General features: G+C 44.3%; 1 protein-coding gene across 1 annotated transcript; it reads right to left on the bottom strand.

Moving 5' to 3' along the window:
* Positions 1–6,033: 6,033 nt before the first annotated feature.
* LOC127380804 (uncharacterized) lies at positions 6,034–7,605 on the bottom strand. The gene has a single exon (XM_051610286.1). The coding sequence runs from the start codon at positions 7,603–7,605 to the stop codon at positions 6,034–6,036; it is 1,572 nt and encodes a 523-aa protein (XP_051466246.1).
* Positions 7,606–11,296: the final 3,691 nt, after the last annotated feature.

Raw genomic sequence — 11,296 nt, forward strand, 5'->3', positions numbered from 1 at the left:
CACACTTATTGCTTGCCTGCCTAGATGGAATAGTTGCAGGCCAGCAGATGTGCACAAACAGGAGAAGAAAGGATAGAAAAGTAGGAAGAGAGCATCAGCTAAAAACAACAACAATAACAACAATTATATAAAAATCCTAAGAACAATTACAAAGATAACAACCACCCTCAACCCAAAGTCCCCAAAAAGTCCAAATAGTTTTTTCTCTGCTACCACTCTCCTCGGGTCAATGATGTCTCCACCTTTATCCAGCATTCTGGTATAAGTCCCAAAGAAAATTTAGTCCTTTGGCTGTAACAGTCCAACTCCAACCGGTGTTTTCCATCCACGGTGATAGCAGAAAGGAACTGTAAAACTCAACAATTATCAACAATTATCAATTACAACAACTAACAATCAACATTAACAATTAACAATTTCTTAACATTATTTTTACATAACTGGGGAGATCCCAGGCCAGAACCAAGGTCTATGGCTGGGAAGGGTTAGAGGTGGAAGGTAGGGGGGAGGTAGGGGGGGTAGGTTCAGTATTTTCAGGGAATGAGGGTGACCGTCTACACAAACGACTACATACTTCATGCAAGTGATTGCAAGGACAGAGCAAATACAAAACAAGACCAGCAAAAACAATAATGACAATAAGCATGGCAAAGTAGACATGTATGGCACCTTCTAGGATCCCATTTTGTTTTTGCATGGCGTTCAGGATATCACTTTTCAATGCCTTCACATCACTTCTTAAAATCTCTAAGTTGCTCATGGTGGGTCTGTTTCGCTGAGGTCTGCTATGCCGCGAGTCTGAGGTGCTGGGGTGCGGCGCGCTGGCTGTGCTTGCGCTGGTCCAGTCTGAGCTGGTCTGGCCACGCAGAAGGAAAAAGGGTGTCCACGCCCTCGTCCCATCAAGGCGCCTGCGCAGCTCAGTTGTTTGTTTGTTTCTCTGCCTCGTAGATAGTTGTAGTTTTTAAGCTAGCTATGCAAAAACAAACTATAAAATATATTATAGGAAATCTGTAAAATAGCGTTTGCTCATACAATCCTTACCACTGATGGTTTTTGTTGGTAAACTGCATGAATGTACTTAACACCTTCTGGGGATAAAGTGGTTACAAACTGTGTCTTGGCTACTACATGTTGGATAAGTTGGATAGAACATGGAATGATACAAGGCAAAAACATTAATGTTGCTAAACCACATAAAACAAAAAAGAGAATACGTTTGATGGTCGGGCCACCTGGAAGCCACGAAAACATATCAAATTCCCAGCCTTTCCAGGTCTGGACTGGCACATGAGCCAGTTTCCGGATTCCTTGGGTAATATCCTTAACAACTTTCCCATTATCATCAATTTTCAAACAGCAATTGGAATCATTAAGCTTTCCACAGACTCCTCCCTCTTCTGCCAGCAGGTAATCGAGAACCATCCGATGTTGCAATATTGCTGTCCGCATTTGTGTAGCTTGGTCTGCTAATAGATCAAGAGCGGTAGCTGTCTGGTTGGTAATAATTTCTAACACAGCCTGTAGCCGTATAATGCGATTAAGATTATAAATCGGTTCTCGAGCACCACTGATCGGTTCATAGGGGTTCCATGTGGCAGGCCCATAATATTCTATGATACGTTGAGGGGGCCACTCGTCTTTCCCCCATGACTGGGAGCTTTTGCCCACCAAGCTTGTGTCTATGGAACGTTTTTCTCGATGCAAATCATCATACAGTTTAACTCCAAGTTCATTACCCACTACATCCGGGAGTAAGAAAAATAAAGGGTGAATCACTCCAATGTAACATATTCCAGTCCAATTGGCAGGTAACCATCGGTAAGCAGTATGCCCACAAATCCAATAATGGCCTCTTAATGCCCTAGTTCCATTAGCAAAAGGGCCATTCCAATGTTCTTCATCTGTAGGGACCTGATAATATAATGTGTCACCTGGTCCTAAGGGTCCCCCTAAAACGGTGGGCTTTCCACCTTTATCACAATAGTCACATCGCCATGCTTCCCCACTTTCTTTCCATTTACAATTACAAGCAAAATCTTTACCTGTTTGATTTGAACTAGCCCAAAATTTCTTGAATTGAGTGCGAGAGCCATTCTGGAGTTGCCACTGCCATTGATATACACGTATGATGTGGTTAGGACTGGTGGTGTTAGCATGGGGGCAACTCAAAAACAAGGCATCAAAGAACTTGTCCTGTCCCACAGCTTTACATCCTTCCCCTGTTGGTTTTTCATAAGAACATTTGACCCAACTATTATTGGAAAGTTTTACATGGGTCTGATTCCATCTTCCTGCATACTTAGAACAATCATAGGGGCGACAATATGGGTCCCAGCAATCATAACCAGGAGACAAGGTCCATTCACAACTACTTTGTCCCACAAAATGTCCATGGGGATCAGTTCTATTCAAACAGTATATGCCTTTTTCAGGATAACGAATGGACCAGGGGGAGGCATCCTCTTCCCAGAATGCTGTACCATTTCTCACATCACTTAACTTGCTTATCCACCACTTAGCAGCAACTGGCTTGGCTACCCAGGGCCAACTTGAAAGCCCCATGGGTCCTCCACACACCCAACAAGAGGTTAGGTCAAAGGCTCGGGCTATCTGTTCACCTAGAACCATAAATTCATTTCGTTCTTCCCAGTTTTCCCATGATCCTGGTGCTTGGTCTCTACCTTCAAAAGCAATGACGTGGAGGACGGTTGTCCAAAGAATAAGGGATAATATTCCATAATGCATGATATAGTCCCACCCACTACAATGATTATACAAACAATACACACAATTACAAGGGATTCAGGAGTCAATTCTCCCATAAAGCTGCACAGCAGAGATTTGATCCTCTTGGTTCTGTGCCTGTAAAGAGACAAAAAGAGAAGATCCTCGGTCCTAAATGAAGGACCAGGTTAATATTAAAAGGATGGGACAATCCATCTTGTGTTGATTTTGTGCTCTTTGTCATTAGCATCTCTGGCTTTCCATATATACCGGTTTAGGGGTAATTTTAGCACAAGGGGGACTCTCCCAGCTGTGGGGAGGTCCACCAGGACTGGTTGTCCTGGGTAATAGGAGGGGTGTGTTTGGTGATCTGATTCATTGGGAGCAGGTAAAATAGTGGGAGCTTTGGGGCAAAAGGCTGTCAATTTTGGACATCCATTCCTTCCCCATCGGCTATTCACGGCTGTAACTGCATCCCTCAGTCTTGATGTCCACCTGCTGCCTTGTGGTTTCAGAAAACGTTTTAACATGCCATTAGTTCTTTCCACTATTCCATTTGCTTGAGGATAGTAGGGAGTGTGGAAAATCCAATTGGTTCCCTCCTGTTTTGCCCAGTCTTGCACCATTTTAGCAGTAAAATGTGTGCCATTATCTGATTGAATTGTTTGAGGTTTTGGGAGTGTCCCAAACCATGTTTTCAAGCCAATAACTGTGTTTTCCCCTGTAGCCCGTGCAAAAGCTTCTGCCTGGACTAATCCTGATAGAATTTCTACTCCCACTAATACATATTGCTTGCCTTCTGATTTCCGGAAGGGACCAATATAATCTACCTGCCAGGCCTCCCATAGTCCCTTTCCAGTTCTCAAATGCAAGGGATCATCTTCTAGGGGGTGCTTTTCAAGGCGGGTACAGCACTGGTCACAGGCAGAAATACAGGTTTTGCACTGTTCTCGGGTAACAGGCCAGCCTCGGGCATGGGCTTCACAATGTAAATCTTTGATTCCTGAATGTCCCCTTTTTACATGCAGCCACTCCAAGAGCCTCTCCCAGTCTTCTTCTATGGGGGAGTTCTGCAAAGGTGCTAAGCGGGCCAATTCATCAGCTTTGTTATTCCATTGGCTCGTGGGGGACTTACCATCCTGATGAGCAGCTACCCATGCAACAGCAAATGAACCTTGTTTTGCAATGGTTAAAATTTCTTGCCACTTATCTTTCTGCCAAATGGGAATGCGGTTTACTTCCCATTCATTTTGTTCCCAAAAGGGGAGCCACTCTGTGCATCCCTTGAAGACAGCATAAGAGTCAGTGTAGATATAGACAGGAGAGGAAGTTTGAGATTCATGCTGAAAAACACTCCACACTGCTACTAATTCCCCGACTTGTGCACTACCTTCACCCTCAGTAATTATTTCCTGTTCATTATCAACTCGCAAAGCGACTGCCGGTATTTCCACACCTTTCCCTCTCGTCTTGCAGAGGCATCCGTGAACCAGGCATTTTCCAACTGCCCAGTGAACGGAGGCGCTACCTGTATAACAGGAGGGAGGTTTATCTCTGTAGCCTCACCCTCCGGCTCTTCCTGGATAGACAACATTATGGGAGTCCCTTCAGTCACTTTGAAAATTTCGCAATAGTGCTCAATTTGGGCGTACCATTTCCTTACAGATGCTCGTTGGGCCACCCCGTCAGGGGGTGGGGTCCCCGACAATACTGATTTAAGTACCTTAAATGGGCCTCTAAGTACCAGTGGTTGTTGCCGAATTGTTCTTTCGGCTTCGCGCAGTGCTATGCTTACCACAAACAAACCCTTCTCCCAAGGGGTATACCTCTTCTCAGCATCTTTAAAGCTGCGAGAGTAAAAACTAATCGGCCGAACCGGTCCTTGTGGCCCTTTTTGCCACAAGTGCACAGACATGCCACTTAATGCAAAGCCCCACTCTATGTGAACTGGGTCGGAAGGGTGAATTGGGCCCAGGGCTTGGTGTGCCGTAGCTTCAAAAATTAACAATTTTAGAGCTTCATCATGTACTTCAGTCCATTGCCACTGTGCCCTCTTCCGCAGTAAATCATATAGGGGTCTTGCTATGATAGAAAAATCGGGTATGTGCTTTCGCCAAAACACCAGTAACCCCAAAACATGTTGTAGCTCCTTTTTCGATTCTGGTTTTGTGACCTGCTCCAGAGTAGTCAGGGTTTCTGGGGGAATACAAGTTTTACCTCCTCTCCACCAGATGCCCAAGAACTTTACTTCCTGAGAGGGCAGCTGTACCTTTTCTGCTGGAATTTGCAAACCTATATTTTCCAAGTGAGAGATTATGCGCTCCTGGGTGGTTTGCACAGCTTCCACTTGATCTCCAGCAATTAGCACATCATCAATATATTGATATACTTTCACCCCGTCCTCTCTGGGAATCAGCTCGAGTTCCTGTGCTAGAGCATGATGTGCTAAAGTGGGAGAGTGTTTGTACCCTTGGGGAAGGCGTGTGAAGGTATATTGTTGTCCTTCCCATATAAAAGCAAATTGATCTCTGTCTTCTACCTGCAAAGGGACCATGAAAAACATATCTTTGACATCGATAGTAGCCATGATAGGGTGTGCCTGCTCTTGTATCAGAGCAATGAGTTCAGCAATGTTTGGCACGGCAGCAGTTAAAGGAGCGGTGTTGGCATTTAACCTGCGATAATCTATTGTGAGCCTCCATTTCCCGTTTGGTTTCTTTACTGGCCAGACCGGGGAGTTAAAAGAGGAATGGCAGGGGACGACCACCCCTTTTTGCTTTAGATCTTCGATCACCGGAGTGATTCCTGCTCTGGCACCCAGGGGCAATGCATATGGCTTAACGTTAGTTATTTTGGATGGGGGAAGGGGCGGCGCGGTTTGTAACAGGCGAACCTGCATGTTAGAGATACCAAACGCCCACTGTTTCCCCTGGTCGTCGGTCCATGTTCGCCCCTGCAAAACGTCAATGCCCAACAAACTGAAGGGAAATTCACCAATCGCCATTCTCACAGAAATGAAATAATCCTCTCCTGGCAATAGGATTTTAACAAACGCGGAGACTACGATTTGTGCGGCGCCCACGGCACCCATTATTCGCAGGGGTTTCTTGGAAGGTTCTACACCGCAACTTTTTGCGTCCCTTTCTGTAAGAGCAGAGATTTGAGCTCCAGTGTCTACTAAAAAGGTAATGGGCACTTTACGAGGGCCTACAATAGTTGTTATCAACACATCTCCGTCAATATTCCTGGTGAGTTGTCTAATATACATCCAGCCTCCATCTCCCCTCCCACCTACGGGGAGCGAGGCATCTAGTTTCCCTGTTCGGCTTTCATAGTCAGAATGGGGTCCTTCAAATCTATGAGTGGGGGGGCACTGGCTATTGTTTCTTCACAGGCAGATTTCTCACACACCGCGGAAACGGGCGGTTTATCTGGCCAAGCAGTCACCATTTTTCTCAACACATCTGTGGGGGTTCCATCCATTAATTCACGCGGAATCCCCTTTTGCCAACCAAGATGCCAAAGGTCTCTCCTTGCCGTCGGGGCAATAAGGTTAGGTGGGGGACGTCTAAATCCTTTTCCTGGGGGTCTGTCACGAGGGGACGGACTTGCCCATCGGACTGCTTTAGTTTCTGACCGATGAGGAGAGGGATTAATTGGCCCATATTTCCGGCCATAATTAATCAGCTCCTGTGCAATCTCTCCCCAGGTCCATGTTTTTGACTTTTGGGTGTTATGATCTTGAGTTACGATCTCTTCCAGTCGCGCAAGTGGGCTGGTAGCTTTAATTTGTCCTTGCAGTTGAATCCCAACAGGTCTAAGGGATTCAGGGAGCCCACGAATTAATGGGGTCATCCTTTCCGGATCCACTGTCAATAACATTGGGGACTCCTGATAAGGATTCAGCTGCCCGTTGTGCATCATTTGCAAACAGGCTGCTTTCTGTACACTCTCTAATATTTGTTCCATGGTTCCAACAATAGCCAATGGGTCCCCCCTCTCTAGGGGATCTAATCCACTAGCCCAATAAGCGGCGCGTTGTGTGAGTGACCACGGGGCCCTCTGGTCGCCAGTAGTTAAAAAGACACCGGGTCCCCGGTATCCTTCAGCCTCTTTTTCAGTTAATAAAATTTGGTCACCCCCGGACAAAGAGACTCGCCACACATACTCCGTTTCTGACTCTTTGGGGTTACGTGCGAATTCTTTCTTTAGCTTTGCCAGCTCGGTGGCTGAATATGGGACCTCCTTAGTTACCGAGGAAGGTTGTTCATCATCCGGGTCCTCATAATAGTATTCCCTTTTAATCAGGGGGCGTAACTGTGGAATTTTATCTGATCGGGCTTTAGCTTCCCGCAACTCTTTTTGAGGATAAATGGGACTCACTCTCCTAATATAGTCACGCTTTTCTTCCAATTCATTCATCCGCACTTCTGCCCCTTGCTCAGACCGAGAGGTACGCTCTTCCCACAGAGCGTACTTCAAAGAATCCGAGTGAGCCTTTTCACTCTCTAATTTCTCCCGGAGCTCAACATTCTCTCTTTTAAGGCCAGCAATTTGGTCCTGTAACGACTCGACTAATGTTTGCAGAGATGCGATAACTTTTCCTTTCTGGGTCTGGCAGTCAGCTCGGTGCTGCGCCGCCGACACCAGGCAAGCTCCTAGTACCGCACAGACTATGCCTTTGCCTTTCCTGAATCGCCGCTTGGCCTCCTTTTGTAATGCAGAGATACGATCTGCCACACTCTGTAAATTATGCCAATTTTCTTTAGCCCAGTCCAGTCCCGAGACTGACGGACGGGCATTACAAGTTTCCAAAATCTTAAACAATGTCTCGGGATCAACACTAGGGGAGGATTCCCCCGTATGAATTTCCTTTTCCATTATTACTTAACTCAAAAAATCAGGGCCAAACGTCTCAGGAAGGGCAAGAACTTAGATTTCACCACGGCCACCGACAACACTCCCTGAGAGGATACACACGCTTAACTTAATTCACAATTACAAACTCAGCCCTCTTATCAACGGATCAGAACTCCAAAAACAACAACAACAAAAAAAATATAAAAGAGACAGGAAATCGTCCTATCCCCCAAGCCTATCCGCTTGCTAGGCGAATAGGTAATCGTCTCCAACGGCCCTAAGGCACCTCTCCAAGAGGCGGAGACGCCGACCCACCGTTCCACCGAAAAACCTCCAACCACAAGGAACGGGGGCCCCTAGCTTCTCTCCTCTCCGAGCAAGAGAAAGCTACAGTTCTGAATCCTAAGAGGTCAACCACAAAAGCCCCCCGTAGGCTCTTCCCCTACGGACACCGAGGCATACAAAAAAACTTGTGACACTTTCACCATTGGGATCCTGTCCGTGATGCCAATTAATGTCACGATCCAGTATTCGGATACGTGGCACTTTTTTATTAAAGGTGATCCCAAATGGTGAAATTAAGACGCAAACGAGGTCAGATGTCACACGCACAACAAGCTTTTATTAGAGTAACACAGCAAAGTCCCTAGAGCGGATAGGACAGGGAGGAAAACAGAGACAGAAAAGAAAGGAGAAAGCAGAAATACAGAGGACAGCAAGCAAGAGCATAGTTACCACCACGGTCCAGCGATGTCGTCGGTGGGGAAGTGGTTCCTGGTGGGGAAGTGCTTCAAATGCACCCATAGTGTAGATAGTCTTTGTTTGGCTAAATGTTAAGACCAGCCATTTCAAAGAGGAGGTTGAGACAACTGGCACCACAGGATTAGTTTATTGCAGTGGAGTTTCAGTCCTAGGAAGTGGCTTGAGACCAGCACTCTTTGTCTTGTCCTGCTAAGTTGGTGATTTTCATGAGATATCATATCAAGGCCTGGTTATCACTGTCCCAGCACCAGCTGTAGATCTCCTTTTTTTCTCCAAGCTCAGCATGTCCCACATTAAACTCCCCAGTTCTCAGGTCACATTGCAGGAGGGGAAGCAAAACAGTTGAGTGGGTTGCTGAGACATCTCTTTAGTCCATCAACAAATGTTGTTCAACTCTCAGATGCCACAAGACAGACAACAGATATCCTGAGTGCCAAAGTCCATCACTTATCTCTTGGATTGTTCGAGACAAGCACTGTACATTCTGAATGCCACACCCATACATCCACTTGTGTAGAGATGCATGTGCCTGTTCTGTAGGCATTCACTTTTTTTTTTTTTTCTTTTTTTCTGTCTAAAAGATTAAGAATATTTCTGTTTACTTACCCTGTTTTCATTATTTTTGCCACAGTCAGATTGGGCCATTTGTACCTTACACTCTTCTATGTAATACCAAAGATTTTAATGATCAATTTCTGTGCAGATATATGAGATAAATGGAGAAAAAATGTTTCATACTTTTCATGTTCTCTCCCTTCAGCATCCTCTAGCCATCTGAACTGATCCGGCAGACATGATGAAGTTTATAAGTGTCATTGAGTATATGGCTTTTTTAGTAGACTAGTCAGTGTTTCTTTTTGGAATTAGCATATCAGCACTATTGATGTGCTGCAATTGAATACCACTTATAATGCATTATTATATCTATTATCATTTTAATCTTCACTTACAGCCTCAGTCACATATTGTAAAATAATTCTGTTTCCTCATGTTTAGCCTTTATTGTAAGAATTGCCTGTGTCTGTGCAAGATGTATTGATCGGTGTGAACTACAGTATTTCCACTGACTCACTGGATTTTAGGTTAGTATCTAAGTATTCTTCTTTAAAGGTGTACAGGACTGAAGTAAAACACACCCTACTTCAAAAAGGAGAACAGTGTATCCCCTGTAGACTGCATTGCTGAAAATATTAATAGGATTTTAAAACGCATTCCTATAGTACTCTCAAATCATATGAAGCCAAGTGAAGTCAAGGCTTCCCTTGAAGATCTACTTATCTTCCCTTGACCAAGATCTACTTAGTCAGTGTTTGAAATAGAAGAGCTCAGCTCTGCATAAACTATGTAAACTAACATTCAGGAGAAAATATAGGTAACATCTTGGAAGCTTTTGCAAACCTATGACCAAGGTCAAATATGTTAATTTATGAAGTAAAAGGCCTGAAGTTTCCTTTGTGGCACCATATCAGGACTTTCTGGTCTGGGCCACAGCCAGCCTGAGCTTCCCAGTGCTGGTGAAATAGCTTACTGGCAGCTCTCTTTTTTGGAGGATTTGGTGCAGTGGTTGGCCGTCCATTTGTATTATGAAGTTCTACCCCTTGAAGGTGCCAAAATCTTAGCAATGCAGGGTTATTTTGGGAATACTTGAAACTTGGAAAAGGGGGGAAGGGAAAGTGGTTTAGGTCTTCCTCACTGAGGGTGAAGTAGACCCAGCAGCTAGGATCTAAATTTGACATATGTTCTTCTACAAGTTTCCTTTATCACCGAAAAAACCCAACAAAAAAACAACAAATCATAGTGCCTGTCTAGTTGTTCTTTATATGTCTGTTTTTTGATATTTTATAGTGTATTTATATTTTGCGTTTTAATTCAATCCTCAGTCCATGTTATATCCCATTCTACATTCAGTCATTCAGTAGATTTGGTGAAAAGCCAGATTGAAAAAAAAAGTCAAGTTTAAGGTAGAGTCCACATTATTACTTAGTGCAGGCTGAAGCACAGAATCGCAGATCAGAAGAATGGTTTAGGTTGGAAAGGTCTTTTAAAGATCATGTAGTTCCAACCCCCATGCTGTGGACAGGGACATCTTTCACTAGACCGGGTTGCTCAAAGCCCTGTCCAATCTGACCTTGAACACTTTCATGCATGGGGTTGCCACAGCTTAATTGGGCAACCTGTTCCCGTGTGTCACCACCTTCATTGTAAAGAATTTGCTCCTTGTGTGTAATAAAATCTACACTCTTTCAGTTTAAAACCTTTAGCTCTATGTCCAGCTGTGTAGCACTGACTTCACTGTAATGTAGCCAAGCCTAAGATCTTTTACCCGATATTCTTTAGAGACACATCCTATGGTTAGCAAGAGGACGTATTACTGGGCTACTTCCTACAGTGACCTGACATCATGTACACTGCAGGAGACAAAATGTGCCCTGGCCTCAGGCATCATGTAGGTTATCCAGTCATTCTCTGCATTCACTATTGTCTTTTAAGCATGTTTAAGGCTGAATCTTCACTGAGCAGTAGCAGAGGGCTGCTGATGTTCCTCAATGTTGCTCTTCAATAGTGTTTTTTCAATAATCTCTTACTTTGAAATGCATTGCAAATTTCAAAATCTTTGGTGATGTTGCAGAGCATCAGTATGTAACATTTATGCAACAAGAATGAACTTGTACCCATCTACTGTATGTTACATATTTGTTTTCAGTTATTCTGAAGTGTCTTATACTAGTCACTGTTAGGAACATGGTGCTGATCTAAAGTGGAAATTTTGTTTTCTAGTTTCCTAATGGTCCCTATGTATGCAATGACAGAGATCTAGGGAAGGGAAGATTTCTTAGGAAGAATGGAGCTTAAAAAAAGCTCTGGAAATCTCTGGTGTGATCTTCAAGAATTTTAAGTGGCTGATTTCTTGAGTCATTTCACAGCGGCTGCAAATGCTTCTGAATACGCT

The sequence above is a fragment of the Apus apus genome, chromosome 2, assembly GCF_020740795.1.
Source record: "Apus apus isolate bApuApu2 chromosome 2, bApuApu2.pri.cur, whole genome shotgun sequence".
In the NCBI taxonomy this organism is placed as follows: Eukaryota; Metazoa; Chordata; class Aves; order Apodiformes; family Apodidae; genus Apus; species Apus apus.

What these genes read in the sequence shown, in the direction of transcription:
- LOC127380804 (XM_051610286.1), bottom strand. Translation starts at nt 7,605, where the DNA reads ATGGAAAAGGAAATTCATACGGGGGAATCCTCCCCTAGTGTTGATCCC.